General features: G+C 42.9%; 1 protein-coding gene across 5 annotated transcripts in view; it reads right to left on the bottom strand.

The window, feature by feature from the left end:
• Positions 1-18,834, bottom strand: part of LOC112222290 (poly(rC)-binding protein 3) — an 88,451-nt gene that overhangs the window by 37,440 nt on the left and 32,177 nt on the right. For 4 of the 5 annotated variants that reach the window (XM_024385052.2, XM_024385053.2, XM_024385050.2 and 1 more), the window contains 7 exons: positions 17,172-17,303; positions 15,093-15,221; positions 13,644-13,718; positions 12,643-12,714; positions 8,430-8,486; positions 8,106-8,271; positions 7,295-7,338 (listed from right to left, as the gene is read on the bottom strand). In XM_024385052.2, coding sequence (XP_024240820.1) covers positions 7,295-7,338; positions 8,106-8,271; positions 8,430-8,486; positions 12,643-12,714; positions 13,644-13,718; positions 15,093-15,221; positions 17,172-17,303 — 675 coding nt within the window. The remainder of the gene's footprint in view (positions 1-7,294; positions 7,339-8,105; positions 8,272-8,429; positions 8,487-12,642; positions 12,715-13,643; positions 13,719-15,092; positions 15,222-17,171; positions 17,304-18,834) is intronic. The other variant, XM_024385051.2, reaches the window with a different exon arrangement.

Below are 18,834 nucleotides of genomic sequence, written 5' to 3' on the forward strand. Positions count from 1 at the left end.
TTGGTATTAAGCCTGCAGTAGACTTCTGCTGCTGTTTGGTGTGTTTTTGGTATTAAGCCTGCAGTAGACTTCTGCTGCTGTTTGGTGTGTTGTTTGGTATTAAGCCTGCAGTAGACTTTGGCTGCTGTTTGGTGTGTTGTTTGGTACTAAGCCTGCGGTAGACTTCTGCTGCTGTTTGGTGTGTTGTTTGGTACTAAGCCTGCAGTAGACTTCTGCTGCTGTTTGGTGTGTTGTTTGGTATTAAGCCTGCAGTAGACTTCTGCTGCTGCTTGGTGTGTTGTTTGGTACTAAGCCTGCAGTAGACTTCTGCTGCTGTTTGGTGTGTTTGGTACTAAGCCTGCAGTAGACTTCTGCTGCTGTTTGGTGTGTTTTGGTATTAAGCCTGCAGTAGACTTCTGCTGCTGTTTGGTTTGTTGTTTGGTATTAAGCCTGCAGTAGACTTCTGCTGCTGTTTTGGTGTTGTTTGGTACTAAGCCTGCAGTAGACTTTGTTTGGTGTGTTGTTTGGTACTAAGCCTGCAGTAGACTTCTGCTGCTGTTTGGTGTGTTGTTTGGTACTAAGCCTGCAGTAGACTTCTGCTGCTGTTTGGTGTGTTGTTTGGTATTAAGCCTGCAGTAGACTTCTGCTGCTGTTTGGTGTGTTGTTTGGTATTAAGCCTGCAGTAGACTTCTGCTGCTGTTTGGTTTGTTGTTTGGTACTAAGCCTGCAGTAGACTTCTGCTGCTGTTTGGTGTTGTTTGGTATTAAGCCTGCAGTAGACTTCTGCTGCTGTTTGGTGTGTTGTTTGCAGTAGACTTCTGCTGCTGTTTGGTGTGTTTGGTAAGCCTGCAGTAGACTTCTGCTGCTGTTTGGTGTTGTTTGGTATTAAGCCTGCAGTAGACTTCTGCTGCTGTTTGGTGTGTTTGTTTTAAGTATTAAGCCTGCAGTAGACTTCTGCTGCTGTTTGGTGTGTTGTTTGGTACTAAGCCTGCAGTAGACTTCTGCTACTGTTTGGTGTGTTGTTTGGTACTAAGCCTGCAGTAGACTTCTGCTGCTGTTTGGTGTGTTTAGGTATTAAGCCTGCAGTAGACTTCTGCTGCTGTTTTGTGTGTTGTTTGGTACTAAGCCTGCAGTAGACTTCTGCTGCTGTTTGGTGTGTTGTTTGGTACTAAGCCTGCAGTAGACTTCTGCTGCTGTTTGGTGTGTTGTTTGGTATTAAGCCTGCAGTAGACTTCTGCTGCTGTTTGGTTTGTTGTTTGGTATTAAGCCTGCAGTAGACTTCTGCTGCTGTTTGGTGTGTTGTTTGGTACTGAGCCTGCAGTAGACTTCTCCTGCTGTTTGGTGTGTTTGGTACTAAGCCTGCAGTAGACTTCTGCTGCTGTTTGGTGTGTTGTTTGGTATTAAGCCTGCAGTAGACTTCTGCTGCTGTTTGGTTTGTTGTTTGGTATTAAGCCTGCAGTAGACTTCTGCTGCTGTTTGGTGTTGTTTGGTATTAAGCCTGCAGTAGACTTCTGCTGCTGTTTGGTGTGTTGTTTGGTATTAAGCCTGCAGTAGACTTTGGCTGCTGTTTGGTGTGTTGTTTGGTAGCCTGCAGTAGACTTCTGCTGCTGTTTGGTGTGTTGTTTGGTACTAAGCCTGCAGTAGACTTCTGCTGCTGTTTGGTGTGTTGTTTGGTATTAAGCCTGCAGTAGACTTCTGCTGCTGTTTGGTTTGTTGTTTGGTTTAAGCCTGCAGTAGACTTCTGCTGCTGTTTGGTGTGTTTGGTATTAAGCCTGCAGTAGACTTCTGCTGCTGTTTGGTTGTTGTTTGGTATTAAGCCTTAGACTTCTGCTGCTGTTTGGTGTGTTGTTTGGTATTAAGCCTGCAGTAGACTTCTGCTGCTGTTTGGTGTGTTTTTGGTATTAAGCCTGCAGTAGACTTCTGCTGCTGTTTGGTGTGTTTTGGTATTAAGCCTGCAGTAGACTTCTGCTGCTGTTTGGTGTGTTGTTTGGTACTAAGCCTGCAGTAGACTTCTGCTACTGTTTGGTGTGTTGTTTGGTACTAAGCCTGCAGTAGACTTCTGCTGCTGTTTGGTGTGTTGTTTGGTATTAAGCCTGCAGTAGACTTCTGCTGCTGTTTGTGTGTTGTTTGGTACTAAGCCTGCAGTAGACTTCTGCTGCTGTTTGGTGTGTTGTTTGGTACTAAGCCTGCAGTAGACTTCTGCTGCTGTTTGGTGTGTTGTTTGGTATTAAGCCTGCAGTAGACTTCTGCTGCTGTTTGGTTTGTTGTTTGGTATTAAGCCTGCAGTAGACTTCTGCTGCTGTTTGGTGTGTTGTTTGGTACTGAGCCTGCAGTAGACTTCTCCTGCTGTTTGGTGTGTTTGGTACTAAGCCTGCAGTAGACTTCTGCTGCTGTTTGGTGTGTTGTTTGGTATTAAGCCTGCAGTAGACTTCTGCTGCTGTTTGGTGTGTTTTTGGTATTAAGCCTGCAGTAGACTTCTGCTGCTGTTTGGTTTGTTGTTTGGTATTAAGCCTGCAGTAGACTTCTGCTGCTGTTTGGTGTGTTGTTTGGTATTAAGCCTGCAGTAGACTTTGGCTGCTGGTTGGTGTGTTGTTTGGTACTAAGCCTGCAGTAGACTTCTGCTGCTGTTTGGTGTGTTGTTTGGTACTAAGCCTGCAGTAGACTTCTGCTGCTGTTTGGTGTGTTTGGTATTAAGCCTGCAGTAGACTTCTGCTGCTGTTTTGTGTGTTGTTTGGTACTAAGCCTGCAGTAGACTTCTGCTACTGTTTGGTGTGTTGTTTGGTACTAAGCCTGCAGTAGACTTCTGCTGCTGTTTGGTGTGTCGTTTGGTATTAAGCCTGCAGTAGACTTCTGCTGCTGTTTGGTTTGTTGTTTGGTATTAAGCCTGCAGTAGACTTCTGCTGCTGTTTGGTGTGTTGTTTGGTACTGAGCCTGCAGTAGACTTCTCCTGCTGTTTGGTGTGTTTGGTACTAAGCCTGCAGTAGACTTCTGCTGCTGCTTGGTGTGTTGTTTGGTATTAAGCCTGCAGTAGACTTCTGCTGCTGTTTGGTTTGTTGTTTGGTATTAAGCCTGCAGTAGACTTCTGCTGCTGTTTGTGTGTTGTTTGGTACTAAGCCTGCAGTAGACTTCTGCTGCTGTTTGGTGTGTTGTTTGGTATTAAGCCTGCAGTAGACTTTGGCTGCTGTTTGGTGTGTTGTTTGGTACTAAGCCTGCAGTAGACTTCTGCTGCTGTTTGGTGTGTTGTTTGGTATTAAGCCTGCAGTAGACTTCTGCTGCTGTTTGGTGTGTTGTTTGGTGTTAAGCCTGCAGTAGACTTCTGCTGCTGTTTGGTGTGTTGTTTGGTACTAAACCTGCAGTAGACTTCTGCTGCTGTTTGGTTTGTTGTTTGGTTCTAAGCCTGCAGTAGACTTCTGCTGCTGTTTGGTGTGTTTGGTATTAAGCCTGCAGTAGACTTCTGCTGCTGTTTGGTGTGTTTGGTTTAAGCCTGCAGTAGACTTTGCTGCTGTTTGGTGTGTTTGGTATTAAGCCTGCAGTAGACTTCTGCTGCTGTTTGGTGTGTTTTTGGTATTAAGCCTGCAGTAGACTTCTGCTGCTGTTTGGTGTGTTTTTGGTATTAAGCCTGCAGTAGACTTCTGCTGCTGTTTGGTGTGTTTGGTATTAAGCCTGCAGTAGACTTCTGCTGCTGTTTGGTGTGTTTCTGCTGCTGTTTGGTATTAAGACCTGCTGCTGTTTGGTTTGTTGTTTGGTATTAAGCCTGCAGTAGACTTCTGCTGCTGTTTTGTGTGTTGTTTGGTACTAAGCCTGCAGTAGACTTCTGCTGCTGTTTGGTGTGTTGTTTGGTGTTAAGCCTGCAGTAGACTTCTGCTGCTGTTTGGTTTGTTGTTTGGTTCTAATCCTGCAGTAGACTTCTGCTGCTGTTTGGTGTGTTGTTTGGTTCTAAGCCTGCAGTAGATTTCTGCTGCTGTTTGCTGTGTTTGGTGTTAAGCCTGCAGTAAACTTCTGCTGCTGTTTGGTGTGTTTGGTACTAAGCCTGCAGTAGACTTCTGCTGCTATTTGGTGTGTTGTTTGGTACTAAACCTGCAGTAGACTTCTGCTGCTGTTTGGTTTGTTGTTCGGTACTAAGCCTGCAGTAGACTTCTGCTGCTGTTTGGTGTGTTTGGTATTAAGCCTGCAGTAGACTTCTGCTGCTGTTTGGTTTGTTGTTTGTTATTAAGCCTGCAGTAGACTTTGGCTGTTGTTTGGTGTGTTGTTTGGTATTAAGCCTGCAGTAGACTTCTGCTGCTGTTTGGTGTGTTGTTTGGTATTAAGCCTGCAGTAGACTTCTGCTGCTGTTTGGTGTGTTTGGTACTAAGCCTGCAGTAGACTTCTGCTGCTATTTGGTGTGTTGTTTGGTACTAAACCTGCAGTAGACTTCTGCTGCTGTTTGGTTTGTTGTTCGGTACTAAGCCTGCAGTAGACTTCTGCTGCTGTTTGGTGTGTTTGGTATTAAGCCTGCAGTAGACTTCTGCTGCTGTTTGGTGTGTTTGGTATTAAGCCTGCAGTAGACTTCTGCTGCTGTTTGGTGTGTTTGGTATTAAGCCTGCAGTTTCTGCTGCTGTTTGGTTGTTTGGTACTAAGCCTGCAGTAGACTTCTGCTGCTGTTTGGTGTGTTTGGTATTAAGCCTGCAGTAGACTTCTGCTGCTGTTTGGTGTGTTTGGTATTAAGCCTGCAGTAGACTTCTGCTGCTGTTTGGTGTGTTGTTTGGTATTAAGCCTGCAGTAGACTTCTGCTGCTGTTTGGTGTTGTTTGGTATTAAGCCTGCAGTAGACTTCTGCTGCTGTTTGGTTTGTTGTTTGGTATTAAGCCTGCAGTAGACTTCTGCTGCTGTTTTGTGTGTTGTTTGGTACTAAGCCTGCAGTAGACTTCTGCTGCTGTTTGGTGTGTTGTTTGTTGTTAAGCCTGCAGTAGACTTTGGCTGTTGTTTGGTGTGTTGTTTGGTAGTAAGCCTGCAGTAGACTTCTGCTACTGTTTGGTGTGTTGTTTGGTATTAAGCCTGCAGTAGACTTCTGCTGCTGTTTGGTATGTTTGGTACTAAGCCTGCAGTAGACTTCTGCTGCTGTTTGGTTTGTTGTTTGGTACTAAGCCTGCAGTAGACTTCTGCTGCTGTTTGGTGTGTTTGGTACTAAGCCTGCAGTAGACTTCTGCTGCTGTTTGGTGTGTTGTTTGGTACTAAGCCTGCAGTAGACTTCTGCTGCTGTTTGGTTTGTTGTTTGGTATTAAGCCTGCAGTCGACTTCTGCTGCTGTTTGGTGTGTTGTTTGGTACTAAGCCTGCAGTAGACTTCTGCTGCTGTTTGGTGTGTTTGGTACTAAGCCTGCAGTAGACTTCTGCTGCTGTTTGGTGTGTTGTTTGGTATTAAGCCTGCAGTAGACTTCTGCTGCTGTTTGGTGTGTTGTTTGGTATTAAGCCTGCAGTAGACTTCTGCTGCTGTTTGGTTTGTTGTTTGGTATTAAGCCTGCAGTAGACTTCTGCTGCTGTTTGGTGTGTTTTTGGTATTAAGCCTGCAGTAGACTTCTGCTGCTGTTTGGTGTGTTGTTTGGTATTAAGCCTGCAGTAGACTTCTGCTGCTGTTTGGTGTGTTGTTTGGTATTAAGCCTGCAGTAGACTTCTGCTGCTGTTTGGTGTGTTTTTGGTATTAAGCCTGCCTTCTGCTGCTGTTTGGTGTGTTTGGTAGCCTGCAGTAGACTTCTGCTGCTGTTTGGTGTGTTGTTTGGTACTAAGCCTGCAGTAGACTTCTGCTGCTGTTTGGTGTGTTGTTTGGTACTAAGCCTGCAGTAGACTTCTGCTGCTGTTTGGTGTGTTGTTTGGTATTAAGCCTGCAGTAGACTTCTGCTGCTGTTTGGTTTGTTGTTTGGTATTAAGCCTGCAGTAGACTTCTGCTGCTGTTTGGTGTGTTGTTTGGTACTTGCAGTTCTGCTGCTGTTTGTTTTTGGTACTAAGCCTGCAGTAGACTTCTGCTGCTGTTTGGTGTGTTGTTTGGTATTAAGCCTGCAGTAGACTTCTGCTGCTGTTTGGTGTGTTGTTTGGTACTAAGCCTGCAGTAGACTTCTGCTGCTGTTTGGTTTGTTGTTTGGTATTAAGCCTGCAGTAGACTTCTGCTGCTGTTTGGTGTGTTGTTTGGTATTAAGCCTGCAGTAGACTTCTGCTGCTGTTTGGTGTGTTGTTTGGTATTAAGCCTGCAGTAGACTTCTGCTGCTGTTTGGTGTGTTGTTTGGTATTAAGCCTGCAGTAGACTTCTGCTGCTGTTTGGTGTGTTGTTTGGTATTAAGCCTGCAGTAGACTTCTGCTGCTGTTTGCTGCTAGACTTTGCTGTTTGGTGTTTGGTATTAAGCCTGCAGTAGACTTCTGCTGCTGTTTGGTGTGTTGTTGTTTAAGGTAGACTTCTAAAGCCTGCAGTAGACTTCTGCTGCTGTTTGGTGTGTTTGGTATTAAGCCTGCAGTAGACTTCTGCTGCTGTTTGGTGTGTTTGGTGTTAAGCCTGCAGTAGACTTCTGCTGCTATTTGGTGTGTTGTTTGGTACTAAACCTGCAGTAGACTTCTGCTACTGTTTGGTGTGTTTGCTATTAAGCCTGCAGTAGACTTCGGCAGCTGTTTGGTGTGTTTGGTATTACGGCTGCAGTAGACTTCTGCTGCTGTTTGGTGTGTTTGGTATTAAGCCTGCAGTAGACTTCTGCTGCTGTTTGGTGTGTTTGGTATTAAGCCTGCAGTAGACTTCTGCTGCTGTTTGGTGTGTTTGGTATTAAGCCTGCAGTAGACTTCTACTGCTGTTTGGTGTGTTTGGTATTAAGCCTGCAGTAGACTTCTGCTACTGTTTGGTGTGTTTGGTATTAAGCCTGAAGTAGACTTCTGCTACTGTTTGGTGTGTTTGGTATTAAGCCTGCAGTAGACTTCTGCTGCTGTTTGGTTTGTTGTTTGGTATTAAGCCTGCAGTAGACTTCTGCTGCTGTTTTGTGTGTTGTTTGGTACTAAGCCTGCAGTAGACTTCTGCTGCTGTTTGGTGTGTTGTTTGGTATTAATCCTTCGGTAGATTGTTCTGGTTAAAAGCATTCAGGTTGGTAGTAAATTCCATTTCATTTAGTAAATTTAGGAGATGAACTGAAATTCTCATTCAATGATTGAAAAGTGGCAGTTATTTTCTATTAGTATTTTTCCAATTCCAATTCCAATCCTAGAATTGAATTGGTATTTCAATTCACCTCTGGAGTAGACTTAACCCGAAGGAGGTATGATAAAATAACTGACATGTAAAATGTAATATTGTTTAATTTACTGCTTACATCATTTGGAATAAGGAGCTCCTGCGATGAGTTTGAGTCCATTCCTAATGAGAGAGAGAATACGTGACTTAACAAACCCTTTCATACAGTCATTCATATATTAATCTTTTACATTTGGCTTGCAGGTCAAGCAAACCAGCAAAAATGACATGATACATGAGAAATATTTTTGGTGGTATAACGGCTAGATTTAGCTAACTAGCTCATTTCCATTTGAATAGATTTCTGTTTAACACGCCATTGTGTCTTTTATTTCTCCAGGCTCTATGATACTGGGGTGGAACACATCATTTCTTATAATAGTTCCCCTTTTCACTGCCAGATATGGAGAGCCATTTATGAGAGAAAACTGTTGGGAGCTTCTTCACATCTTCACTCCCACAAGCACATAATCAGCTGGGCTAATGACATGGATCCCTTCCCTCTCGCTACTGGAGAAACAGATACCAGATCTTAACAGGAGACGTTCTATCTCTGCTCATCCTTCCCTGACAAACTGTTGATGTGACTGATACTTGGCAGCTGATAGGAAAACATGACTAATAGAATGAAAGATGATTACTGTAAATATCAAGCCAAAATCTAGCTCTTCTGTAGTTAGTGTAACAGGTTGGCTTTCAGTAAGATCAGCATTCAAGAGAGGGCATTAGTTCTGGTCTGGATGTATACTGTCCGATGCCTAAGTCTCCTACAGCTTTAACTATTGCTACTCACACCTACAACAACTTGCACCTGTTACCCTTGTGAATATCCATATAGTTAAATGTATTTGACTGACATGTGGGCTAAATAAAGGACAGTAAACTCATACCGGATAGAATGGTTGTAGCCTGCTGGCACATGGTACTCTGCTGCATGTTCTGCTGCATGTTCTGCTGCATGTTCTGCTGCATGTTCTGCTGCATGTTCTGCTGCATGTTCTGCTGCATGTTCTGCTGCATGTTCTGCTGCATGGATAGCTGATGTAGCTTGGCCAACTAGGACACAAAGGCAGAAAGAACATATCAAATGACAGTGGGATTGTAAGGTTACTCGTAACAGTTCAATAGCAGTTTGGATACTTTGCGGTATAATAAATAAATGAAAGTATATTTATACTGCTAATGGTAACTACAGTATATATAACCCCACTTACCTCTGTATGAGGAATTCCATATTGGTTTTGTACAGTGTAGGCCTGGAAGAGATCACTCTACATTAGGCAAATGACAGTAATAAAACAGTGTTATGCCAATAACCACTTAGCAGACAGTGTATATAAGTGCATCACTGATATATCATATTTATACAGTTTACTATATCAACAATCGCTAAGTACACTACATATATAAAAATGTGGACACCCCTTCAAATGAGTGGATTTGGCTATTTCAGCCATACCAGTTGCTGACAGGTGTATAAAATCGAGCACACAGCCATGCAATTTCCATAGACAAACATTGGCAGTAGAATGGCCTTAAGGAAAATCTCAGTGACCTTCAACCATCATAGGATACCACCTTTCCAACTAATTTCTGCCCTGCTAGAGTTGCCCCAGTCAACTCTAAGTACTGTTATTGTGAAGTGGAAACATCTAGGAGCAACAACGGCTCAGCCGTGAAGTGGTAGGCCACACAATCTTACAGAACGGGACCGCCGAGTTCTGAAGCACGTAGCATGTAAAAATGGTCTGTCCTCGGTTGAAACACTCACTATCAAGTTCCAAACTACCTCTGGAAGCAACGTCAGCACAATAACTGTTTGTCGGGAGCTTCATATATGGGGTTTCCATGGCCGAGCAGCTGCACACAAGCCTAGGATCACCACGCGCAATGCCAAGCATCGGCTGGAGTGGTGTAAAACTTGCCGCCATTGGACTCTGCAGCAGTGGAAACACGTTCTCTGGAATGATGAATCACGCATCACCATCTGGCAGTCTGACTGACGAATCTGGGTTTGGCGAATGCCAGGAGAACCCTACCTGTTGGAATCCATAGTGCAAACTGTGTATGGTTTGGTGGAGGAAGAATAATGATCTGGGACTGTTTTTCATGGTTTGGGCCCCTTAGTTCCAGTGAAGGGAAATCTTAATGATATAGCATACAAGGACAATCTAGATGATTCTGTGCTTCCTACTTTGTGGCAAAGGTTTTGGGAAGGCCCTTTCCTGTTTCAGCATGACAATGCCCCTGTGCACAAAGCAAGGTCCATACAGAAATGGTTTGTTGAGATCAGTGTGGAATAACTTGAATGGCCTACACAGAGCCCTGACCTCAAACCCATCGAACACCTTTGGGAGGAATTGGAATGCCGACTGCAAGCCAGGCCTAATCACCCAACCTTACTAATGCACTTGTGGCTGAATGGAAGCAAGTCCCTGCAGCAATGTTCCAATGTCTAGTGGAAAGCCTTCCCAGAAGGATGGAGGCTGTTATAGCAGCAAAGGGGGGACCAACTACATTTTAATGCCTATGATTTTGGAATGAGATGTTCGACGAGCAGTTGTCTACATACTTCTGGCCATGTAGTGTGTGGGGGCAAATACTTCTAAGATTTAGAATATTTTGAATAGAAACACAGAATGCCTTATGAAGGTCTTATAATAACTGCCATTTAGCAGACACTTTTATCAAAAGCAACTTACAGTCATGTGTGCATACATTTTACATATGGGTGGTCCCAGGAATTGATCCCACTACACTGGCATTACAAGCACCATGCTCAACCAACTGAGCTACAAAGGACCACAGTTGGTCATACTTTTTATGAACTTCATTATGAATTCCATAAAATGCATGAATGTAATAAGCACTTTCTGGCAAAGGTTTTGGGAAGGCCCTTTCCGGTTTCACAGGTAGCACATATAAGTTGGACATCAGGGGGTTGCAATTTAACCAACCTCCATACTCTGTAACGTGCCCTCTGTAGTATCTCCACTCTCTGTTTCCTCAACTCTCCTGCACTCTCTCTCCTTTCTTCTCCATGTCCTTTCTCTCTCACCCCCCTTCCATGACTTTCCCTCCTTTCTCTCTTCTCCATCTCCTCGTTCTTCCCCTCCTCTCTCTCTTCCCCTCCTCTCTCTCCACTCCTCCCAGCCCTCAGTTCTATCCTCCTACTCTCTCATTAGTCAGGGTGGTGTCCATGTATCCCCATGGTCAGGCCAGACAGCACTTAGCTAAACTAAATTCTGACCACCGGCAGCAGTCTGACTTGTATTACCACTCCATGGCCATAATCTGGAGGAGAGGTTGTATATGCGCCCCTACTATGCACCAAAACCACACAATAAACTGGAAGAACAGGAAACATGGTCAGACCATGGCTAATACTGTCATATTTTGATCACTAGGAGAGACACAGCAGAATCAATAATCAGAATTGACAAAAGGGACCAGATCTAACCACTGGAAATGTTTATTTTTTACAATTGGTTTGTTCAGTTATGTGTCAGAAGAACCGCGGGGAGGCTCCCAGAGCCATTCTGAAATACATGATTACAATAGCTAGCTACGGTGTGAATCACCACAGGCTGTTTCACCTCCCCGAGAACATCAAGAAGAGATGTGTTGCTATACATACAGTATCCATGTGTGTACTGTACAGGGCCCGTCAGGACCCTGGTGGTCCAGTGTAGGTGCTGGTTTTGCTGGTGACCAGTCTATGCTGTGGTTTTGTGGTGCCTGCAATGTGTTTTTATGATGACCAGTCTTCGCAGTGCTTTGCTGTGGTTTTGCTGATGACCAGTCTTCGCTGTGTTTTTGTTGATGACCAGTCTATGCTGTGGTTTTGCTGGTGACTAGTCTTTGCTGTGTTTTTGCTGGTGACCAGTCTATGCTGTGGTTTTGCTGGAGACCAGTCTATGCTGTGGTTTTGCTGGTGACCTGTCTATGCTGTGTTTTCGTGGTGCCTGCAATGTGTTTTTATGGTGACCAGTCTTCGCAGTGCTTTGCTGTGTTTTTGCTGGTGACCATCCTTCGCTGTGTTTTGCTGGTGACCAGTCTTCGCTGTGTTTTTGTTGGTGACCAGCCATTGATGTGTTTTGGACACTGGTGACCAGCTTATGAAAAACCAAGTCCAAAAAAATAATAAATAAATAAATCATGCTGGCTTGCAAAGTGATGTTTAATTCCTATGGAATTGAGCCAGACTGGGGATATCCAACAATTGTAACTTTTTTCCCCTCACAAAAAAAAAAAATCATCATGCCTGCCAGGGAATTTTTAAAATTTAAATAAATAAAACCATCTAAACTGGAACAACCATTTCAGTTACGGTTTGAATAAGTCCAACTAACAGATTGGATTGGTTTAGAACACCGTATGTTATTTACCTTTGTGTAGCATAAGATTACATAACAAATCAATGTACAGACAATTCAAAAAAGTAACTGCAATAGAGCATGCTGGGAAATATGATAATGATAAGACATCTGTGGCATTGTGTTGTGTGACAAAATGACACATTTTATTGTGGCCTTTTATTGCCACAGCACAAGGTGCACCTGTGTAAGGATCATGCTGTTTAATCAGCTTCTTGATATGCCACACCTGTCAGGTGGATGGATTATGTTGGCAAAGGATACATTTAGACAAATTTGCGCTTAACATTTGAGAGAAATATGAGTTTTGTGCGTTGAAAATTTCAGGGATTTTTCTTTTTTCAGCTCATGAAACATGGGACCAACACTTTACATGTTGCGTTTATATTTTTGTTGACTGTAAAATCCAGTGTCCAAAACACAGCAAAGGCTGGTCATCAGTGTTCAAAACACAGCAAAGGTTGGTCACCAGCAAAACCAGCTAGACTATTTTGGTCAGACCAGCTTGACCAACTAGACCATGCTGGTCAGACCAGCTCTGACCAGCATCCAACCAGCACTGACTAGCATAGTTTATAGAGTTATAAACTCTAGGTCCCTATAGCCTCTTTGTGACAGTTAGACTGATATGAAAAGATGAGGGGGTAATATGAAATGGTTGGTAGAGGGGTAATGGAATGCTTTGTGGTATTTAGTCACAGCAGTTATCGTGTTTGTGATGCTATGTTGGAACAATGGCTGCAGATTAGGCTCAGCTGTTGTTTTAGAATATCAGGCCAATGATGTGCTACCCACTTTTTGACATCCCAGATTCACTTTCCAAACCCTATACCAACCTCATACACTGAGCTGTAAAGATTATTCTAGAACACCATGTAGCCTGTCAACTGCTTCATGTACTTCCCACATCAAATGTACAGTACTTTGTTTAATCCATTTTAATCAAATGGTTATTTTGTTCAATGTTATTATAGTTCAAAGTTCCACTTTGGACCACTTTTGTATTCATAGTTTGAGATGTTAGTGTAACCTCAGTTCATCTAACACTCACCTGCTGCAGGTCAAGCCCCCCCTGGGAGACTGAGTACAGAGGGTGGGGGGTAAAGTCTGATGCCTCAAACACCTGAACATACACACAGGACACAGGGAGAACAGATATTCATTTGGCTTTTGAAGGAAGCTCATTCGTTACATACTGTAACGCAGAGGAGGCTAGTGGATTGAGCTATAGGAGGATGGGCTCATTGTAATGGCTGGAATAAACGGAATGGAGTAAAACATGTGGTTCCCATCTGTTTGATGTGTTTGACTCCGTTCCATTAATGCCATTACAATTAATCTGTCCTCTTATAGGTCCTCCCAGCAGCCTCCTCTGCTATAAACACAGAGTACTTAGGATAAGCAAAGCAGATATACTAATAGTAAAAACATGGAAGCTAAATTCATGTAATAAATCAAGGAGTACGAGCCTTTTAAAGTGTCATCCCAGAGCATTTTCAACATCATAAAACCATACAGATATATTGGTAAATTCCACCGACTACATTCATTTTCCAACTGAAATGTTTAACTGAAAACCTCTTCTGTTCCTCTGAAATGTAAAGTAAAATATATAACATTTTTCTTCCTTCTGGAGTGTATTGACTGGACTTAAGATATCTTATTATGAGCACTCTCTCAACTCAATACCATATCAGAGGCTCAGACAGCTCATATACTGTAACAGGGTTTGGATCCCCAGGACAGGCAGGCATAGCAACCAGGTTCCACCGCGGTCCAGCCCAACGCTAAAGGTCTATAGACAGTGGCTAAAATGTTTTAAACCATGGCGGTCCTGACATCTCCCCCACCCCCAATCTCATCCCCCTACACTCACACAAATACATACAACCCCAAAGTAGCAAATAACCTCTTGTATTCACACTGGGTCAGGAACCATGAACCATAACTAGAGATCTTACATAGAATGATGCTCTAAAGTCCCTCAATAAGTACACTGGACTATATTTCACACGATACGTCTATACAGGGATGTGTTTGTGGTGTTCCCACCTGGTTGCCAGAGATGAGAAGTGCTCCTGGGGAGAGGCTGGGCCGGTAAGGAATAGTAGCACCTTTCGGGGGAGACTGGGGAGTCAAACAGAGGACAAGGTCTGGTGTGGTGACGTATCTAAACACCTTTAAACACTAAAATAAACATGACAAATGCAAGTAAAAAATGTGTGTGATGGATTTGATCTTTTAAATGTAGCTAATGTTGTGTCACTTATGCTGTATGGGAGGGAAAGAAATGGAGCAAATGGCGTTGAAGCAGGATGACAATGAATGGGGTATTAAACTACTAATGACATTTACATGACATTTGTCACCTTGTTTTTCTCATGGTGACATTAGTCATTAAATGAACAGTTCAATCATTGAAACAGCAGCTCTTTAGGGTTGATTGAATTGTTCTTGGGTTTGTTTGTTGGGTTAGGTTTGCCTTACACACACACACACACACACACACACACACACACACACACACACACACACACACACACACACACACACACACACACACACACACACACACACACTTAACTGACAAAAACCTACTCCCATTCAGAGAGAACTCATAAACTCACAAATTACAAAAGGAAACAAAAAATGGGTAAAACAACACACAGGAAGTTGTATAATTTATCATAAGGATGCATGCATGGTCTTCTGGAAATGTGGAGCATCTTTTCTGCGGGAGAATATTCTTTGTATAACTTTGCATAATTTACATCCTGAAGCCAAAAGCAAGACCCTGCTGGAAGAGAATCCTAATGAAAGTTGCATGCCTTTTGAAGAAAGCCCTGGAAAACTGGATCAAACTAGCTGTTAGGCAGGTCCATACAAAAAGGACTTGTACACGGCACGTACGCATTGGAAGGAAATAATGCTCTGGGTAGTTTTTTTCCCTTTCCCCCCACTCCTGTTTCTCAAGAGAACAGTTGTTTAAAGGTGAACACATTTTGCTGCAGGTCAGTTTGTTTTTGGGTTAAGAGCTTGATGTTCTTTTCCAACAATGGAAAACTTGAGCCAGGGTGCTTTCCTCTGTGACTGCCTCATCAGGCTGCTCCATAATAAGGTTTCTCAGTCTAATAGGGTCCGCGAGCAAAGACCAGAGGATGCTGACTAATGTGTTCTGAGCCGAGGAGAAGTTCACTTTAGCTGGCTCTTCAGGACGGATGCTCCACATTTCCCTAAGGCTCAGATTAGTGGATCTGTTAGTGTCTATTATTACCTCTCATCTATATTCTTGGTATGGCAGTAATTTAATCAAATCAACACTATGGATAACACCCAAGCTGGACAAATATAACATTGCTCTTGTGCCACGAAAATGCAGAAACACTGTTATTGTTACTCCAGTAACAGTGTAGTGTAGGTTTGATTGAATTCCACCCATGGTAATGGATGTGTGTGTGTGAGGGGGATATGAAAGGGAGAAGGAGAGAAATGGCGCCCCACCTCCAGGATTACAGTGCAGATGAGCTTGACACACTGGATTACAGAGTCCTGACTCCCCGATATCGTCACCCCTCGCTCAGTAGAGTTTGGCAGCAAATCCCCTGCCACCTGTATCTGTGCTCCGGTGCTCTGCCAATGATTGGGGTTTCAGGAAAGGATTACACTGATTCAGAAAGATTTGGCATTCTAATAATCACACTGACATTGGTCAATCTCTATGGTTTGTTGACCTTTAAAAAAAATGTATGCTATTCTTGTCTATTGATGTTCTGTATTATGTCATTCTCTATTATGTTTCATGTTTTGTGTGGACCCCAGGAAAGAGTAGCTGCTGCTTTTGCAACAGCTAATGGGGATCATAATAAAATACCCCCAAAAATAGAAGGGTCGTTCCACAAAATGAGTCCCGTTTGGGTAGTGTAACTTAGTAAAAAAAAAACATTTATTTCACCAAATTTTTACACTCTGTCATGACGAGCACATGTTCAATTTAATAAAAAACATGTTTTCCCATCTCAAGAGGCACATTTATTTTTTGACAAATAAATTAACAGGGTAACAAGGTTTCATCTTAAATCAGCCATAAATCCTCTTGTGACAAGGGAATGGAAGCTTGTTGTGTGCAACAGGGAGGGGCAATTGAATTCAAGCTTCACAATTGATTGATTTCTTTAAAAATGTCTAGCCTGTCTATCTGTGAGTAACAGGGTTGACGAGTTATGTTTGACCCACTCAGTTTTCCACCACAAAACACGAGAAAATGTCCAAAGAGAGTAGAACCAGCTCACCTGCTTTTACACTATGATTTGACTAGTAACTGTGCAATGTTTCTTTAGAAAAATATATTTAAAAAGGAATAGTTACAACATATTAAAACAAGAGTTCAGTTCATGTAACAGACCTTACAATGTGGGACAGGTTCATTTTTTTTAAACCTTAAAATGAATCACTAATCACATGAAATAAAAAGCAATCTTCAGAAATTACTTTGTAAACGCAACAAAATAACTAGGGCTTTACAATGATGGTGAAAACCTGGATAAATGTTGGAGTTAAGTGGATTAAAATCTTCAGAGAGTGCACAGAGATGTATTTATCATAATAAATGTATTCATAATAAAAATCATATTTATTGAATGTTCCATGTGGTCTATATTAAAGGGCACTTCATTTAATATAACAGGCTTTTAAAATCCAACATTGATGCATCATTTCTACTTAAAATATCAAAGGGGACATTTTGTGGAATGACCCAGAGATGAAAAAAGGGGTTTTCCCCCTCATTTCACAGAGTAAGCTTAGTGACTTTGTGATAAGCTTAGCACTAAACCTTGGGTGGTCATGGATGGATGGATGTAAAGACCTGCATACAAATAGCAGTGCTCTGCAAGTAAAATCAGCTTGCAGTAGAGTCAACGCACAGTGCAACTGCATCTCTATTTGAACAAACAGAATACATAACGCATCCTGACCACAGGATATTGTGTATGGTTCCCGATAGTGGCTCAGTGCCCCTGAGATAAACACAAACCAGACATGAAACAGACTGGCATATAGTCACCTGGAGCGCTGATCAGGGAAGGGACTAACTATCTCCCCACTCTGGCTACAGTCATGTAAAATGGCTGACTTTTTTTTAACTCTAAAGGGACTTGTTTCTTGCCTCAAGTCAACCATGTTTTTGATATTTTCCACCAACTCAATCATCATCCCTTTATCGTAGCTTTCTTTAAACAAGTGTCAGCTCATCCAGATACGAAGCTGTGGACAGAGGTGATAGGGAGGTATGACGGGGATCCTCAATTTAGCTAGCCTGGGTTTGTTTTTGCTTTGGGGCTCTATTCAATCTGTATTGCTGAAACATTACAGATTATGTGATAGAAATGTAAAGGTAATTTCCTATTGAGCTGACATATGCAGCGTTTACCGTGAATGAAGTCTCTGCTAACGTGGGAACATTGCCTTTACATTTCAATCATGCTGTAACGTTGAACTTCCTTGATATGGATTAGAGATGGAATAGAGACCATGGTTAACTTGTGGTAACTGAATGCAGGTAGATATTCTGAAGTCTCTCACCTCTCTGATCTCCCTGATCTTGGCCCCTCCCTTGCCAATAAGGGAGCCACACTGGCTGGCTGGGATGACTAGTCGTAGGGTCACTGGGGGTTTGCTGCTGATGGTGCCGTTGGCCACCAGTGTAGTGAGGTCCTGGAGAGAGGGTTGAAAAGGAGGGGGAAAAGATAGAGACAGGGACAGAGGAAGAGAGAGAGAGAGAGAAAGATGGATGATAAGTCATTGATGGCATAATACCTAAAAACCCCGGCTTCTATTGAACGGGGGTCTTGAGTGGCCCTGTAAAGGTAAAGCCTTGGCCTCAATCAGGTTGTTTAAAATGTCCCTTCATTTGACCAGGTAATAAACCAGGTAGCCTCTCCTTCACTCCGGTGTGGGCGGAGATTGAGCTGGTAATTAATGAACAGTCAGGCTCCCTAAGCCTTTGAAATGTAAATGACCCTCGCTATCTCTGTCCATCAGCGAACATCCCAATAACTCAGCCTGAATACAAGTCTCTCCCCCTCTCTCTCCGTATGCCCTGGCAGAATGCAACGCACACCACATCTATTTCAAACAGAATGCATTAACTAGGCGGTGTGCAATAATAATTTCACATACTTTACAGAGGTGCCCTCCAGGTGATTTGAGCAAAAAAAACATTTATTTCTCCAACAATTCTTGTAGGCCTACTTTTTAAATAGAAAACCCATGTATCTAATGCAGCTATGATCCTTGGTTTTTCTCTCAGTGTCTATATTAAGTGAGGTGGAAAGATCTAGGCAACATGGCTGACGTGGAGTTGTCTCATTATATGAGGAGCACGTAGCTCGTCAGTGGGATCGCAGGGCTCTGGGCGTCATCTACCAGATTTGATCTAAAAATATGCATCATATCTTAACAACTGTGAATGGCACGATCCTTGCTCACTCACCAAACTCGGTGAACAACTCTCAAAAGAAAATTGGCGTAAATACGTCCGGGGGTTACAAGAATCTGCAGTCACACAAAGAGGCGCTGGGCATAATCCCCCGTGTTTGCTGTGGTTAAGATGATGAGACATCAATGGAGAATGACTAAACTGCTCCAAATAAAATCTCCTTTCCTGGGAGAAACAAGTCAAGTACAACATGTACAGTTGAAGTCGGAAGTCTACATACACCTTAGCCAAATACATTTAAACTCAGTTTTTCGCAATTCCTGACATTTTATCCTAGTAAAAATTCCCTGTCTTATGTCTCAGTTAGGATCACCACTTTATTTTAAGAATGTGAAATGTCAGAATAATAGTAGAGAGAAGGTATTATTTCAGCTTTTATTTCTTTCATCACATTCCCAGTGGGTCAGAAGTTTACATACACTCAATTAGTATTTGGTAGCATTGCCTTTAAATTGTTTAACTTGGGTCAAACGTTTCGGTAGCCTTCCACAAGCTTCCCACAATAAGTTGAGTGAATTTTGTCCCATTCCCCCTGACAGAGCGGCGGAAGGGTAACCTAGTGAGAGCATCCTGGCGGGCTGTATCACCGCCTGGTATGGCAACTGCACCGCCCTCAACCGTAAGGCTCTCAGTAACCTAGTGGTTAGAGCTCTAACCCGTCGTTCTGCCCCTGAACAGGCAGTTAACCCACTGTTCCTAGGCCGTCATTGAAAATAAGAATTTGTTCTTAACTGACTTGACTAGTTA

Source organism: Oncorhynchus tshawytscha, linkage group LG22, assembly GCF_018296145.1.
Source record: "Oncorhynchus tshawytscha isolate Ot180627B linkage group LG22, Otsh_v2.0, whole genome shotgun sequence".
Classification (NCBI taxonomy): Eukaryota; Metazoa; Chordata; class Actinopteri; order Salmoniformes; family Salmonidae; genus Oncorhynchus; species Oncorhynchus tshawytscha.